At 38.3% G+C, this 19,105-nt stretch overlaps 1 protein-coding gene across 5 annotated transcripts in view; it reads right to left on the bottom strand.

The window, feature by feature from the left end:
* The window catches only part of LOC126161793 (protein PALS2), a 360,405-nt gene that overhangs the window by 47,744 nt on the left and 293,556 nt on the right, over positions 1-19,105 (bottom strand). For 4 of the 5 annotated variants that reach the window (XM_049917870.1, XM_049917872.1, XM_049917874.1 and 1 more), the window contains 2 exons: positions 10,128-10,418; positions 3,153-3,251 (listed from right to left, as the gene is read on the bottom strand). In XM_049917870.1, the coding sequence (XP_049773827.1) occupies positions 3,153-3,251; positions 10,128-10,418 (390 nt within the window). The remainder of the gene's footprint in view (positions 1-3,152; positions 3,252-10,127; positions 10,419-19,105) is intronic. The other variant, XM_049917873.1, reaches the window with a different exon arrangement.

The following is a 19,105-nucleotide window of genomic DNA, read 5'->3' on the forward strand; positions in this document are numbered from 1 at the left end:
TTTTAAAAAAATAATACAAGACAAAACATTCAAGATCTCTGTGTCTGGATACATTCTGCAATTGCTATGCATCAAGGAAAAAAGTTAAAAACTTGCACTCAACAATGAAGAAAACTGTGAGTTACTGGCAGTAGATTTCAAAGAACTATTGAACTGTGAAGAAACCAACTGAACAACTGGAGTTCCTTGATGATATTCCATATGAAAATTCAAAACCACCAAACATTGATATGATTAAAAGTTAAACAATTAAAACACAACAAAGCCCCAGGTGAAGATGACCTCACCAGAGAAATTCTAAAAGCTAGTGAAGACCTAGGTGGCACAATTATAAAAGAAAGACTAGATAATGTCTGGGACACTGAAACAATTCTAGAAAACTGGAGGGTTCCATTAATTCACCCACTTCATAAAAAAACAGATACCAGTAATCGCACAGGAACTTCATGGCTACCATTAGAATACAAAATCTTACCAAAAGCTCTTCCGGACATGTTAAATTTCCAATTAGATAAACAAATAGGATAGCATCAATCTGGATTTAGGAGACACAGATCCTGCCCAGAGCAAATTCTAAGCCTTAAACAAACAATTAGGTATATGAAAACATCAAATAAAAAGATAGTGAAATACTTGTTGATTTTAAAAAGGCATATGATTCAATAGACAAAGTCTCCCTTCGTAAAGACCTGAACAAATTTGCTGTAGATAGGAAAATTCTGCAAATAACTAAACATCTTTTAGAAATATAGTATCTAAAGTTAAATTTCTTGGAACAACTTCTGTTCCCTTCCAAACTGTATCAATAGTCACACAAGGAAATGGCTTGTCACCATGGTTGTTCATCTGTGTGCCGGAAAAAAAGTTATAGGAGAATGAAAAATAGAGGAAGAAAACAAAACATTGGACAGATCAAAAGAAACAATAAATTTTTGGCCTTTGTAGACTATCTCATAACAACAGCTGGCAGCTCAGACAATGCAAATAAAAGACTAGAACTCCTGAAGGTAAAAGCTGAGAAGACATGTCTACAAATATCATTTGAAAAGACAGAAAACATTCAACAATTATGTAACACATCAAAAAATTTAAAAACCAAGTGTGATAACATCAAGAAAACAGGCAACTTCAAATATGTAGATGAAAATATAAACATAAAAAATGAAAAAGGAGCAATTAAAATCAAGACTTAAAAAATGAAAAGAGCGTACATGAAAGTGAGAGATCTGTACAACTGTAAAGGTTTTTCTAAACATTTTATATTAAGCCATTATAAGACCATTGTAAAACCAAAAGATCTCTGTGGGTCAGAAACACTGCCTTTATCTGGATGCAAAAGGTTGTTAGAAAATTTGGAGAAAATAGAAAGAAGAATCTTGAGAAAAATATCAGGTCAATCAAGAACAAAAGAGGCAATTGGGTTATGAGACCAAATAAAGAAATACACTCATTCTGCTCTAAAATAACAAACAAGATCAGGAAATGATGTGTTACACTCTACGAACATCTAGAGAGAACAAAGAAAGACAGATTAACAAAGACGATCCACATATTCTTCTAAAACAGGCAAACAGATGAAGAAAATGAGTGGGGAGGCAAGAATTAGAAATGCAGATGGGACGGGATTGCTGTTACTCAACAGAGACAAATTCAGACTAGAAGCAAAGAAATTTAAAGTTTCCAGGAAGCTAAAACAGACAGAAAAACAACTAGTGCCAAACAGTCGAATGAGAGGGGAAAAGCTCATTCTGAGAACTGAATGAGGTTTGGAGGAAGAGAAAGGAAAAGAGAAATAAATATTTATCTTGACATTGTCTTTATTGGGCCTGTAATGATTTAAAAAATCACAGTCAAGTGGCAGCAATGATTACATTTAAATATGGTGTTATACGGTTCCTGTGCAAGAAGCATGGTTGCAGGATCATATCAAAACCTACGATCAACAAAATTTAGATATGATCAAGTGCTTAGGGCTCTTTACTAGTTGTTACTTGTCACTAACATTTTCACTCACCTGAATTCAAAATCAGCTCCTGTAAACCTTTCTTCATATTGGATGGGAAACCAGAACATTTTTAGTCCAGGACTTGTCTGCCCGATCTTTCCTCAACTGATGCAATTGCAGACACTTAGCATGATGACTCGATTCACTGGTGATGCCATACAGAAACAGCTACCCTCCACAGAGGCCAAGGAGTGGCATGTGACTTGGTGCTGCTTGTGCTCGGGCAAGTTTGCCACAAGTTTCACTGAACAGAGTGCTGTCACAAGTAAGTGTGTGATGCCATTGCTGCCTGATGAGGATTGCCTGCCAGAGCAAGTGGACAGTCAATCTGTTTCTTACATGACCTGGACATCAGTCTGGACATTCTGAACAAAAGATATTCACCTCCAATTTTGTCAGTTCCACCTTCAGTTAAAACACAATTCATTCTGTCTATGTTTCCCACAGGATGACAGAGCCACAGCTATAATTATGTATTATAAGTAGCTTCAGTCAAGACAACAACTGTTTATGACTTATTCATCTACAGTTAGTTCTAACATCTGAATATCTTTAGATAGCTGTCTTCTCCACCTCTTACATCCTGTAATCTGATACTTTTGCAATACAGTATATCTGTATTTTGCATAGGTGTTAAGCAATTCCTTCTTTATGTTGCTGTCAAAAAGTGATTTGCAATAACATATGCTGTAATCAAAGCAATGTTCACTTTCCATGACTCCATTGCTGAACAACAATAAGTATAATGTAGCATAAAATATGGCTATTACTGTTAAACTGTCAGTTTCTCCTAATGAGCTGATAATACTATTTGAATTTCAACAAGGATTTAATCTAAATGGAAACGAGAATGTCATGTGCACAACTGAAAATATTCACAACTTTATGTGAAAGGAGTATTTCACACAGGTACTTTGAAAAATTAAAACCGTATAGAAAGCACACACGTAGCATACACATACTGGCATTTCCTATGATTGATGTTCTACAAGCCATACTTACTTACATTGTACTACATTACAAACATGAGGGCAATTCCTGTTTAACTAGAACATATCAGGGCCAATGACATAGCCAAAACATAGTAGTTACCATGTGTATACTTTGAATATTTCATACTGATGTGCGAGATAGAACAAATTCTTACCTGTAAAATATCTCCATGTTTGAAGGCAAGGCCAATTTCTTTGCAAGGAAGAAGAGAATCATCATCTGGAGAATAGCTGAATAATGCTCTCATGTAACACTGGAACAGAAAAATAACAATTTAAAGAGAGAGAGAGAGAGAGAGAGAGGAGAAGAAGAAGAAGAAGAAGAAGAAAGATAGAAAAAAAGCCTAATGTCTTGACTGCACAGCTCAGTAACTTTAACATCTGAAAACTGTGGTATGCAAATGAAAGGCTGTACCCATTTAAAACCAGAATTGCGAGTGTGTAAAACACACACACACACACACACACACACAAATAGTTTTCAATCTATGGTTTCTGCCGAAGGTGGCAGATTTTGTAAAGGGAAGGACAGTTATCTGAAAGCGCAGACTGAAAAGTTATAGAAATTGAACTTATATTTTGTCTCTTATTTTCTCCTTTCTTCCTTTTCTGGTTTTTACAAACCTCCAATCATAAAGACCCAGTGCCTTGTCAAAACTTGGGGTTTAGTACAAACTTCTGTGTGTCCTTACCACAATTCGTCAGATACAACCTTTTTTTTTTTAATTTTTGATCTAATTTCAGCTTTAATTTTTGCAGCAATAAATCTAAATTTTTGTTGTATAATATAAAATCATCTCCTCACATTTCACCAATATATTTACAGCAGTGCTCGAAAGCGAACCATCTTTCTGTTGTGCAAATCCACACAAACAAAAATAGTTTAAAAATCATGCAGTTTTAATGCTGATTGAACTGATCTATAATAAACTCAAAATACCACTACAAATATTAACACATTGTTTCACTTACACTGCATTATGCAGAAGACTTTCAGTCAGTGCTCTTAATATCGTTGCTTGGAGTCTTAATTCCAGCTGTGTAAGATACTGTCAACATAGCTTGACATTACTGACAAAGATTTCAATGCAGAAGGAAGCAAGATGACAAAGAAAAAAGCTCACTGCTCTCTTATCATTATCATAAAAATATATTTGTGCCAGAAATGCAGTAATGGCTATGTTTCTATTCACACTAACAATGCGGCAAAAAGTAACGGATAATGTTAGTACAGTTAATTCGTGAAAAATATATGCTACTTGCTTTGTGTGCTATTAAGCAGAGAGATTACAATTTTCAAAAGGGAAATTCACTTGAGAAAACTATGAAATTATCAGGCAGAATGGCTACCTGCTACTTGCCTTCAGGGAGTGAAATTCTTAGTACATACTGATGACAGTCACACATAAAAGTATTCTGGTTTTCAGAACAGTTACCATTCTTTCTTCAGAAAAAAGAGGGATAGGCTGGGGAAAGCTGGATGGAAGGGCAGGTCACTCAGACTTCAGCATTAGAGGGAGCTGCCTGTTGTACAGGCAAGAGAAGTTCCAAAACCTAGGACACTTTCTCATACTTTTATATGTAACTGCCAGCAGTATTAAGAATTCAGACTTCAGAAGGTGATTAATGGCCAGTCATTCTGACTCACACTCTTATAGATTACTGTTTTCAGCAAGAGTCTTAAGTGCATGGTTATAAGCAAGACGCAGCTTTTACCCACTGTGCTTATTATCAGAGACAAACCAAGAAAACAATATAAATGGGATTTGTTTTTACTGTCTTAACATGCAGCTGTAAGCTCAGATGAAGTAATTATTCATGTTACTTTATAACAAAGAATGATATATAGTTAATGCCAGTGGAGAAAGTGTGTGTGAGAGAGAGACAGAGAGTGCAATTTTGGTGGTGGTGTGTTGTGGCAGAAGCATGTAATTTGTCATGCTAGTGCTTTTCAATACATTAAGCACAATACAACATTGTCTTAACAGCTAGCATTAAATCACATAACATGAAATAAATCATGCTTGTTACCTTTGTAGAGGAATACCTTTAATACCACAACTACTGCCACCATTTCCCAAATATGTAAAGGAGGCTATTAAGACTTATTGTCACAGTGTTTAAATGACAATGCCATCACCATTTGAGCACAGCTACATGGATAAGTCCACCATGTAGGAAAGTAAACAGCCAATATGTAAAAATTTTGACAGGAACAGCAATGGTAATGTATATATCAAATGGTAGATAAGATCAGAGAAAATTAAAAAATTAAATAACAAAATATTCTAAAACTGAATACATTTAGATAATATAACAATAAGAATAGACACAAAAGCTCAAAAATGGTGTTAGGTGTGGAAGGTAACATGAGCAAAATAACCAAGGCAAGCATAAATTAGACATTCAAAGGATATTAGGAATAACTTCCTTTAATAAGATAGGTTTTTCCTTACATTAATGATTTTGAGAGCCCATCTCCCCTTTTATGATTATAGATAGCAAGGTCATTAGAGGCAGAACACATTATGTTCTGATTTATGAATATTTGTAGTTATTAACTGGTCATCACCTGAAACAATTCAGAAAACTCTAAGCTACCAAAGCTTGATATGGATGCAGTCCTACTGTCTTTTTCTTTTTAATTTCAATATGAATCCATTTATGTGAGCCTATAAAACCTTAATTCATGGATACCAATACATAAGAGGGAAATATGATATGTTAGGGTGGTTTACATCACTGTGACTTTACAATGAAAACTACATTTTTATGCATCTGGGAAGAATGAACCAACTCTGCACAACTTGTACAAGAATTGGGTAAAATATATTTTATACTCTCATATATAAATTATCCTCAATCAGAAAAATCACAGAGAACTAGAACAAACAAGAATATATCAGACATCTATGTAACGCTGATCTGTAGGACATACCAAATGTAACTTTTCTGGCATTAACTGGCTAGCCAAATCCAAAAACAACATTTCACAATCTACCACATATACAGGATATTTGGCTATTATAGATATAAACAAAAGTGCCAAGTAGAGGGCAATGAAACAAGCAAATAATCCTAATGAAGATCCAGAAAGCAAAGGTTTTCCCAATATATTGTATTACAACTGGGTACGTGAATACCTTATAATAGAACCTCCGAAGACCTGAACTAGAGATATGTGCTTGAGGATAAAGACATTACAATAAGTGTTCCACACAACCCCCGTTTATGTGAAGGCAGACTTCAGTACTTCCTCTCATCAGTGCCCGCACACGTTCAAAACCCCAGGTATGTTCTGAATGCACTGACAACCATCCCCAATGCAGTCATGGAATTCATTGACACTACCAACAGGGCTGGGATACACCAAAGCTTTTAAATATCTTCACACAAAAATAAAACAACAGGTTCATGTTGGGAGACATGGGAGATCACTGTACTGGCAAGCCACGATCGAAACATTTGTTGTGAAAGATTAGTGCAAAATATTCCTGAACAGCCACATGAAAGTGTGCCAGTGCACTATGATGCATGAAACCACAAATGCATCCTTTCACAACAATAAACATTATTTAAAATGTAGCCTTAGGTATCAACAGTGCTGTAACACTGGCATGGCTGCACCAGGCCATATTTTGTATTGGGGAAATCATTGGTTTCTGGACCTATGTATACTAGGGTTATTTGTTTGTTTCACTGTCCTCTACTCAACACTTTCATCTGTACCTATAACAGTCAAATACCCTGCATAAACATCACATTATGGCCCATTCAAATAAAAATAAACATTATCAATTACTACAAGGAAGGCAATCCAGAAACCTGCATTGTCTTATGCAACACTTCTCACTAAGGATTCTATATTAAATAGAATGAAGCAACCATCCTGCAGCAGCTACTGTTGTTGCTCAACTCAAAAAGAAAGTAAAAACTAATGTTATGGACCCAAGTCACACTTTTTCTACTGATAACTGGCAATAACGCAATTCATTATGCCAATTCATACAATATAGCTTTTAATGAGAACTGATTTATCACATTTAGACTGAGATAATAATCCTTGAGGACCAGATACATTAAATGCTGATCAGACCATTTCAGAAAAACATAAGATCATTTAAGGAAGAGAACCACAATTTAACTTTTTTATATCATAAGATGGCATTGTCTTGTATATGTGTATAATCAGTTTAAAAAAAACATTCTTAAACTTTGCTTTGATTACTTTTTATTACGGTAAAAGTAAAGGTAGCTCAAGATATCTTTAGCACCCCCTCCTTGAGGTTTTTCTTTAACCATTACTGACCCGAACCCCACCTTCTCCATTCAGATGCGTCCCCTCCCAACAACTTTAAGTGAACTGTGATGCCACAAAGCAACAGCAGCAAATTCAGTAACTCCAAACATGCTCCCAAAGTATGGGATAAGTCTGAAAACTGTCTGCATGTTTGTTATGCATCCTGTGGAGGGCACACTGATCATTCGTGAAAGGTAAATGATAAGTGTAATCCCAAACATATTAGTAAAAAGTACCCCAAGGTTGTGTGTGCATGAACAACTCTTTTGAAAATAAAAACTTTGTAGTTCTGTTTGTAATGGTACGTAACAAAACTAATAATGAAATGTGAGAGTAAAATTTTTTCTGAGTTCTAACAGACAGCTTTACTCATGCAGATGTGTCACCAACTGCCAGCACCACTCTTAAAAGAAACTGTGAGCAACAGCTTTACTCATGCAGATGTGTCACCAACTGCCAGCACCACTCTTAAAAGAAACTGTGAGCAACTGATCTGAAAATGTTTAAAACAGTGCACACCAAATCTCCTTTGTTACTCCCACAGGTAGGACACGACAATGACTAGCAGAAGTCTGACAAAGTAGCAAAGACCCTGTAACAAATTTGCTATGCAAATGTAGCAGAATTGAAGACCACTGATGTCTCAGGACGAACACAATTAATTCCGTCATTACGAATAATGTCATTTAGCATAGACTTCCTTTGGTTACATAAATGCTCCACTCCCACTAGCTTTCAGCACTTGACCAGTAGGATCAATGGCATCAATGTCACAATTCTCTGGTTATGATATGGTAACTTCCCATGTGTAAGATTGTTCTAGTGTTGGTCTTCCACTTGATGCCGTACAAGACGATCAGCAATCTGAAGCCATGAGCTGCAGTTCCGCATCCAATAATGCTGTCAGTACAGCAGCCAGCACCAATGTGTAGACTGAGGTTCTACCAACACAACTCCAATCCAGGGCAGAAGCCACCCTTAACTCTAGTGTTGCACAGGTCTGAAGGCCTACTGTATTGGCAGGCCAAGTTTAGCATTCAGCATGACTACACAGCATCTGACATTGTTAACCAACGAGGGGACACTCCCCGAAACGGCATGTGGATCAAAATACACCCGTCATTGTCACCACTTTCCCTAAAAGCAGAGCTACTGATGGGGCATGCCTACCTCACCAGTGGATGGCAAAACCACCAAACTAGAGTATCATTGACTTCCACTCAAAGCTGATGCAACTGTGAATCCGCTATTGGATTCAGCAGATTATGTAGTCACAGGTCAGTGCAGAAGGAGCAGCAACAACTTATATTTTCAGTAATAAATGGCACCATTTAGAATACTGTTTTATTGCACATAATGACACTGCGCAGGTCCGTGGTCTGCATCCTGATGAAATAGTAGAGGTTGCCAGCTCGGCAGAGGGCAGTCCAGTAAGTTAAAATTTATCCTGAGTTTTTATTTTCACTCATGTAAAAGATATAGTCTCATATTTTTCATTGATTGCATCATGAAAATGAAATAATATTGAAACTGTTTCACTCCAATAAATTTGTACATGTATTCTGCATCAACATTATCAGTCTATTGGTCATGAATTATACAAAATGTGCATAGAATAGGAGCTTCAAAGTAAGTTTTATTTTGCTTACATTGTGGAACACCATGCTAGCAGGATATAATGGAAAATGTAGTGAATGAGTACACTAACCTGTAAATAGGAGAACATTGCAAGCATATACGTAGCTGTTTGTAAGTGCAGTCACTAAAAATTTCATGGCACATCACATGATTATTTAATTAATGGTAAATGATAACAGCCACAGAGATTTACTGTCTTACATTTATATTATTACCCTATATATTATGCTATGTTTACATTAGTTCAGCAACAATCCACTGACAACAGGAAGCTATCTCTAAACAGAAACAAACATAAAAACGATGCAGTGATTGTTATTGTCTGTGAGTTTATAAACTGACAATGAACTCTTGTTGGTGTGCTGACACTTGTTTTGACATGAGAATCTGATTTCTTCACATCAGAAATGTAACAAACATTTCAACATTGTGGATATCCTGTAACATTGGAAATAACACCTGTACAGCTTTACAATGCTCCCAATTTTTTAGTTCACTTGCCATATTTAGTATACACAGCTAACAAAGTAACTTTGCAAGCCTTTTCCTTCCATTTCTTTGCCCTTTCTTTGACATTCAACAACTGCCATACTCTATCACTTCCAGACACATGCCTAGTAATCACTAGTTTGTACATATTGCTTGTATGTTACATAACTTTTACAACACTCACTGCTAAATGCACCAGCAGCTGTACTACAATACTAAGGTCTTGTTTCACACAAAATTCCCTAGAAGGATCAGGGGAAATTTCAAAGATTATGCACATTTTGCTAAAGGTTTCTAAGAAAGGTTATTCCATTTTCTGCTTATTCACTGACTTCATTTCTTGGGAATCAGAAGAGCAGGAAACTATTTTTTCTTCTCATGCTTTTTAAGTAACACAAGTGTTATGCATAACATATTAGGAATTCACTATCATCATCTTTTTTTTGCCTGCTTGGGAAAATTGCAAACCAAAATGAAGAATTACTTTCTTCATCAATAAAAATAGCTTTTTTCTTCATGCTCTTATTACTACAACTAATCATTGACCATGATTTGATAATCAATGAACAATAACTCCAAGTTAAAAAAGATACACCTTTAGGAAGAGTAGAGGTATACAAACATTACTTTAATTTTAACTGCACCAATCAAAAATAAAAACTCTGATCTTATCATGTCACTTGAACACTGTGAAACCACTTACCACAAATGAATATCCACCGTTTCCTGGATCTTTCCTGAGCCTCTGTGATTTTACCTGGCCACTATTCAGCTGAGAATGGATATCTTCAAAACCAGGCCCTATTTTCAGAGTCACTGATTCATCCGACTGGGAAATCTGATGCTGGAGTTCTTCAGGAGTTGAAACAGGAACACCATTCACTTCCAATATCACATCTCCAACATGGAGTAGGCCTTGTCTGTCAATCATACCACCAGCTAATATCCTTGCAATCACTAAATTCCCTGACTCATCCACCTGGACTGTCAAACCCTATTAAAAAAAGAAAGCAATGACAAATAAATTTTTACTTTCAAATTACCAATTATTTAATATTTCTGAATAATTAACCAAAGATATAAAGGCCAGTACATAAACTGAGAAGCCAAATCATTGTGACCACTGCAACTATGAAAATGAATGCTGCCTGGAGATGCTGTGGGCACATTATGCTATAGTTAAGTGGGAAAGTCCGCTGACACAAGTGACTTTGACAAAAGGGCGCAGTGTTATGGTGTGATATACAGGAAAGAACATCTCAAAAATGGTAAAGCAGGGACACTGTTTGCTACTGTTGTGAGCATCTAGAGGAAAGAGAAGCACAATGGTGAAACTACAAGTAGATGACAAAATGTTGGACATCCATGTCTCCTCTCAGAACTTTGATGTCTGAGGCTTGCCCACTCTGTAAAGCAGAATAGGTTGGGTCTGTGGAATATCTGACAACAGAGTCCTGTAGAAGCACAGGGTGAGTGACCTCGACAGTGGGTGAGTGAACTGAGACAGTGGGTTGTTGTCAGGATGGTGACTGATGGTTGCTCAGGGGAACATCATCGAACTCGGGACCTTTGCCTTTCACGGACAAGTGCTCTACCATGTGAGCTACCCAAGCATGACTCACAACCTGTCCTCACAGCTTTAATTCCAACCCTCCAAGCTTCACAGAAGCCCTCCTGTGAACCTTGGAGAACTAGCACCCCTGGAAAGAAGGATACTGTGGAGACATGACTTAGCCACAGCCTGGGCGATGTTTCCAGAATGAAATTTTCACTCTGCTGTGGAGTGTATGCTAGTTCTGCACGGTTCGCAGGAGAGATTCTGTCCAGTTTGAAAGGTAGCAGACAAGGTACTGGTGGAATTAAAGCTATGAGGACGGGTTGTAAGTCATGCTTGGGTAGCTCAGATAGTAGAGCACTTACCCGCAAAAGGCAAAGGTCCCAAGTTCAAGTCTCAGACTGGCACACAGTTTTAATTTGCCAGGAAGTTTCATATCAGCGCACAATCTGCTGCAGAATATTTCATTCTGGAGTAATTCTTCTACGCAAAGCTCTGTTCCCCAACCTTTACATACTCTGCCTGGTCTGTTGCCACAGCCTTTATTTCTTTCAGGATACATACACTGTCTGCTTGCAAATAAGCCACCTCAGCTGCTAAAATTCACATCGCTTCTACTAGGGTATCACCTTCTGGTATCAACAATGACACAAACAACAACAACGACAAGAACAAAACAGAAGGACAACACGACATTTAAACATAATACTATCCGAGCATTGTAAATTCTCTGTCTAAGTGGCAACCCATGACTACTACTTTATATGCTTAAAGATAATAAGATATACTCCTCTCTCAAAAAAACAATTCATTACCAGTTTCCCTATAATCAGACTCTGACATAAAATAAATACAATAAAACCATCAACAACAGGAAAAATAAAATCAAATGATGAGTAGGATACACAATTCTAACAGTATCATAATAAATCGACAAAACTTAGCTTCAGCTCCTGAATTGCTACACATGGTTAACACCTTATACACTTCTAGACAATGAGCCACAGCCATTGCTCCTGACAAGACATAGTGCCCATTCTAATAAGGTGAAAAAGAACATTCGTACTTGTTGTTGTTGTGGTCTTTCAGTCCTTAGACTGGTTTGATGCAGCTCTCCATGCTACTCTATCCTGTGCAAGCTTCTTCATCTCCCAGTACTTACTGCAACCTACATCCTTCTGAATCTGCTTAGTGTATTCATCTCTTGGTCTCCCTCTACGATTTTTACCCTCCACGCTGCCCTCCAATGCTAAATTTGTGATCCCTTGATGCCTCAGAACATGTCCTACCAACATCTCTTTAAAACACTGAGTTTACTTGCCGCATTTCGTATATAAATGCAAAATTAAACATCCAGCAAAAGCCTGACTCTCCACAATACTTGTAGTCAAAATAAGAACTCCACATTCAACCTACTGCATGTCTCTATGTTAACAACTACAGCTGAGATGAGATGTCAGATCCAGCTATAGACGTCCATCTTAGTGGTGGTTGACACTGCTGCACCCACTTCTGCCACCGAAATGTAGAGGCCTAGGGATCGGTGTCTACAGTAGCATGGTAGAGTTGAGGCAGTGGGTTGTTGTCAGGATGATGACTGATGACATTTTTCACAGAAACAACACTAGCAGTCATACATTTTATTGAAGAACACTCAGTGGCATTGTATGGTGGCAACACCCTACTGGGCTTGTGCTGTAGGCACTGAGTGACACGGTACGCTGCTGTGATACCAGCAGTTAAATTGTAGTGTCTGTGGCTTCTGGGTGCAGCTTTGCAGCTCAGGATAGGATGTACTGAAAGGCTGTAGTCTTTTCAGAGGAAGACGGACCTCATCAGAATTGTCCATCCCTGCAAGCGGAGGCATGCAGTGACAGTACGCCCATACAGGCAAAGCTAGTCAGGCGGCTGCACTGCCCTAGTCTCTAACAGCTGCCCTCCAGAGCAGAAGGCTGGCAATGATTGGTAGTAGGCCCACAAGTGGCCCACTAACTGGAAGGTGTCAAGTCCACGGAATTGTACTTAGAGCCAGCAGTAGGCCTGTGGTTAGTGGAGACCAAGTCTCACGATGGTTGCTCATTGAACAATGTCACCTCTTGGACCAGAGGAGACCTCTTTGGTTGTAGATGGTGGCTGCCAGACTGTGATACCTTTGACTAAAAATTAGGATTATTTATACTGGCTCGATGCATACTTGTTTTGCTACTGCATTGGCACTGGTGACGTTTGCCACAACAGGTCTGGAGTGAAGTATCCAGGCCATCTAGACCATGGCGTCTTTGGTTTCTGGTGCATTAGGATTACTTTGCTCCTGGCCCCTCTGTTTGGAGATGAAATGAAGTAACACCGTAACGCTTTGGCAGCCGTGCTCGCTACATCAGTGGATAGCCTTGGCGTTACGTCTGCCCAGCCGTCTGTCTTTCTCTGCTTCTTGTGTTAGGCAACAAAGATGTCTTAACTTAATCCAGCCAGACCAAGTAATTTATTTGCAGCACAACAGTACAAGGCTGTTGCAGGCTCAAGTACTTTGGAGCATGCTGTTCAGCACATACTGACAAGTATGTGACTCCCCAGCAGACGATCTTGATGTGAAAACATCAAATGGAAACATCTTCAGCCATCGAAATTTCCAGTTATTTTATTTCTGCAAGCTGTCTCAGCACTACATTACACCATCATCAGGCCCCCTGACCAATGTGTAGGAAGAATCCTACCTCTGGTCCAGTCAAAATAGAGCCCTTCAAACATCACTTGCAAATTGTTAGACAAACTTTTGTTCTTCTAACAGTCGGCAAGTGATGATTGAAGGGATTGTCGTGTTAAGAAGAAATCTATGGATACCAGTCACTGAAGTCTGGCCCGTTTTGACTGGACCAGAGGTGGGATTCTTTCTACACTTTGATGAGGGGGCTTGAAGATGGCATAATGTAGTGCTGAAACTGGATGCACAAATAAAACAACAACTGGAAATTTAATGGCTGAAGGTGTTTTGATTTGATATTTGATAATGAACAGCTGAGGTCCATAACCATATGTATAAAAATGGACTTACACAGATCCCTACTTGTTTCCGTCTTGACCCAACGGCATCATCAATTACGATCGTAGTGGACACTGGACCAATGAGATAGAAATGTGGATCAGTGGAAACATATTGCTAGGTCGTATGAATCATGGTCAGTGGTCAAGTCCATGTACCCCATTATCCAGGTGAATCACTGCTCATTCATGCATGGCACCACAAACTGGTCTGTGGGAGCAGTATTATGTTATGAGGTACATTTCCATGGGATCTGTGACAGTAATTGAAGGCACCATGTGAGCTGTGGACTACATGAACATTATTGGAGACAACCTGCATTCAGGTATGCATCACGTCTTCCCTGATGATGCTGGCATCATCCAGCATGATAAGTGTCCATGTCACAAGGCTACAATTATGCTTCAGTGCTCTGAGAAGCATGACAGTCTTTGTCACAAAATTTACCTGATCTGAATGTTATTGGGCACTAGCTCCATGCCCACAAATCAATGGCCCATACTTCATAGGAACTGCATGGCCTGTGTATTGAGATCTGGTGCCACATACCTCTGGAAACCTGTCATGTGTAAATGCTGCTGTGCTGCATTAAAAAAGGTGGAACAACACCCTATCACGCACATGATCATAACATTTTGCCTCATCAGCGTATAATGACAATGGAAATCTGTAAAGTCAAAAGGAAAAATATACAATATAAAATTAACAAATACAATTGTTCGGTGGTAAATCACATGGGAACATTGTGAGGGGAAAATACAAAAGAATGGCTATGTCAATAGACCACATTATAAGCACTGACTTTACATACTGGAGTCAGTTGTCCAGAAGAGTATGTAATTGCATTTTACTTTGAAATTTATTGCTTCACTGTAATTCAATGAATAACTTCATTATTCCACATTGTGACTGTAGTTCAGTGTTTTACAGTAACTGTTCACCTCACTTCATAAATGTTACCACAGATACACTGTTGAAAAGGAAATCAGTAAAATTGTCATCTACCTGAAAATTCATTTGAACATCACAGTGCTTCGCTAGGCATTGTCGTATTGGAGGTGGTACGCCATTGCCTTCTCTAACCTTTGAACTGAATTAATCCATCCAGTCATATGGGGAGCTACAGTTTAATGTGGACTCAAACCCACAGTGCAACTTGACATTTTTTCCCATTAACAAACATTGTCAGAGGTGAAAGATAAAGTGATAAATGGCATATGAAAATCCAAAGACTGATTGGGGAATGAGCGTGTGACCTATGGATCCATAGTATACGATACATGCTTATTTGTCTTTTTATGTCCCAATCACTTATGAGTCAAAGAAATAATTATCACTGTTATCATCACTTGGAATAGTTATAACATAAAGAACTGGAAATATACATAATGTTTCAGTACAATAAAAGCAACCACAAACTCTGGAGGTACAATATATAAATAAACACCAGATGTCCATTGTCAACTCAACATTAAAAATAATTATATTAGCTTTCAGTTTGTATGCAACTATTATCATGATACCTGCATCATTCAATTACTTACAATATATCACTCATTTTTACTTTTGCTGCAAACTTATGTCACCAGTTGACCATATTTATTGTAGAAGACTTTTACCAACATGCATATTTCTGGACTACTGTAGACCAGGGTAGAACTAGAATTTATCAAGCTGACTATATTTATTGCAGAAGAGTTTTCCTAACATGCATCTTTCTAGACTCCTGTAGGCCAGGGTAGAACTAGTATTTATCATACAGTCTTGCACGCAAAAACAAATGGACCTGATAAACTGCACCTCCAGAAATAGATTACAGGCTGTTGTTTAATTGGCAGCACTTACTGTTGAGATCACCAACAATTAGTGGTAGCTAGGCTTGCCTATACTGCGCAGTTATACTTTTGAACCTAAGACAATTCACTGATTTATATATGCTGAATATAGCACACTGGGAGCTGGCACTCACTTCTATCCTGTCTCGCACATACTTGGCCAACTTAAAGAAGTCCAAAATGAAACAACATTCAGCTGGCTATTGGCATTCACTACATTTATTGATGATACCATACTGGTTGAAAATGTCTTCAATTAGGCGAAAGGAGTAAAGCAGACAAAAGAATATGTGCATATAGCCCATGGTATAGCAAATGTTTAAGAACTATGGGGTTAGAATATGATACACCTTCAGCAGTGCTCCAAGATACAGACTGAGAATGGGGGTGCACTGGTCAATATACTGTAATAACTTTTGGTAGAAGTGGTGTCAAAATCATATGGCCATCCTAAGAGAGAGAGAGAACAGAAGACCTGTGCATTTTATTTGCCTTGACATTGTATGTTCCAAGATAAGCCCATAAACACTATGGCCTGCCATATGTATCACATGTTACAGTCGTAGCTGTAAAATTAGATAAATTCGGTCTCACATTAAGGTTTACTGAGAACTGTAAACCATCTATGAAGGGAAAAAATATTGGACAAAGTGATACTGGTATCTCACATACCTTTCACAGCACACTGTGTTGTGTGCAGTGACTGATATTACAGGAGTTTCATAGGAATCAAAAGTTCAGTTTTATGTAAGTAAAAACCAGACCGAAAGAAGTAACGTCAATGGGCAATATAGCATCAGTTCATGCAATAATCATGTTCTGTGGTTACCATCACATATGGAAACTTTTCAGGGGTATGGTATGAGTCAAAGTAAGTGTTAACAAAGATAAGTAGCCAATAGAAACTGCATTAATAATTAACAATAAACATGTGGCTTTGTACTTTTCATGGCTGATGAGGCTAAATTTAAAATAGTGAAATTAAGCAGGGAAACATTTTGCAAAATTCTACCACTTCCTCAGATGTAGTAAATAGTTGACTTATATCAACATGAGTACACAGATATTTATGAAATAACAAGTCTTATAGTCATTACAGGGCTGCTTACAATGCTCATTACTACTTGTCAAGCATATAACAGGACCCTCCCATCCAAGACAGTTTTCTTGACTCACTCTCATTATGTAGGGATCTCAGTCTGAACCAAGGACAAAAATCCAAAGCCTATATAAAAATTTATTTTTGTCTCATGTTACTGATGTGTGGCTAATAGTTCTTTTGGGAGTGATTTTAATTCTAATAACAATTATGATTAAGGAATATGCAGAGGGCAGTGTGTATAATAATTCCAAAATAAGAAACTGTAAGCACAATTTTCTCACTACCCATTTTTGTTGAATCAGTGATTTATTTAGTTTCCAGTGTCACATATTTGCCATTGCTTTCATTGCCTGTTTACATAAACAGGACATTTCAATTTTTTATTAATAACAATTAGTTAGACAGTGGCTTCAGATAATAAGTATATGCAGTGACCAGCCACCTCCCTTTCTTTATCTCACCTTCCCCCCCCCCCCCCCCCCCCCATGAATCCAACTTGGTAGAGGGGCCTAGATGACAACTGTACTTAAAAATTAGCCACGTGTACATTAAGTAATTTCCTTTGTGGATGAATTACAATAACGCAAGGTTCTTCTAGTAAATCTCACTGTGAGAAATGTCAAAACTGTTCCTTTGAAAACCAAACAGCCAAATTTATTTCCCAGCATTACCCCATTTAGAACTTGTGCTTTGTCACTTATGACTTGATGGGACATTAAATGCTAATCCTCTTTCCTTTTTACCAGTAGAATCTAATGCTAGGAGCTTCACACAAACGGTGACTTTAGATATATAGACTGAGAATAATTCCATGGCTTATTGGAAAATAAGCCGGTTTACCCAATGAAACATTTTATGCGAGTACTTGCCTGAAATAAACTGTATTGTTAAAATACGTATATTCACTGCTACTCTCCACCAGTAACATGACAAACACCAGGAAGTTCTAGTATTGCAGATGTAAATTTTCTAGTTAATCCTAAATTCATTCTAAGTGGTGTCTGACATTGGTCCCTAGTTCACATCATTGCAGTTGGAGGCCTTCTGCTGGAAAAACAGCACTGAACACCTGACCACCGTCCCCTTCCTTCCTGCCTCCAATGCAGAGACCAAGCAGGTGGTCAGGATATTTAAAGCTCAAATACCCAAGATCTCGTTGATGATACTGACCAAGAAAGTGCTCCACAGTTTACTTGCCACATACTGGTCCACCTCCATTAATGGATCCAATCTGACTGGTATACGGCAGTCATTCAGCCCCAACAGACCTCTTGTGCCCCATGCAGTGTGCCCAGCTCAAGTACAGGTCCACATATACATAGAGAGTGTGTGTCTGGGCATGCACATTCAGACAGAATGAACCTCATGGTTCAGCTTAGCCACAGGGGAAATCAGCTGATTGACATTGTGACTGGTCATGAGCTCATAACCAGCTACCAAAACCAGTTTCAGCTGTGGCTAGAGTCACAAACAGACCCCCATCTCTGACCCAGGAATGTGACACTTCGGCAGCTGTCCACTGAGTCACTCAGTCACTAGTACAACCTGTGCCCGTTACCCCACTCTACAGCAAGCACACTTGTGAGCCAGTGTGTGGGAGCCCATTCCCACTGCCCAAGCCCCTGCTAGCCGCCATTGTACTGATACAGCACTCTATCTCCCAACACATTGCCAACACAAATGCCTGCATAATATCGAGCTAGGCCACTTGCATTGTCCAGTCCATATAAGGTTATGCAGCTCCATCACCTGACAGGGAGCTCAGCCACACACCTCCAACTCTCCTGTACCAGAAAAGATACGAACCTGGTCGTTATCGACCCTACTTGCCAATTTCAGGTGGGAGAGATTTAGTATCCCTAGCTACAGCAGGCATTCATAGGGACTCAGTGATGTTGCACCTCACTGCATGATAGCTGTCACCAGATGTGGAATAGGCTTGTGATGTGGGCAGTCCCATTTACATGGAAGTAAGACTGGCTGGACAGACTATAATCATTTGTTTCATGCTGTACAAAGTGCTCAGTTTTTCATCATATCATTACACACATGCTTTCATATAGGAAGGGAACTGAAAAAATGATGGCATCTAGCTATGAATCAACAGTAGCATCAGTAAATTAAAAAATTAAGTATGCAATCTTTATTA

Source organism: Schistocerca cancellata, chromosome 2 (genome assembly GCF_023864275.1).
Source record: "Schistocerca cancellata isolate TAMUIC-IGC-003103 chromosome 2, iqSchCanc2.1, whole genome shotgun sequence".
Lineage (NCBI taxonomy): Eukaryota > Metazoa > Arthropoda > Insecta > Orthoptera > Acrididae > Schistocerca > Schistocerca cancellata.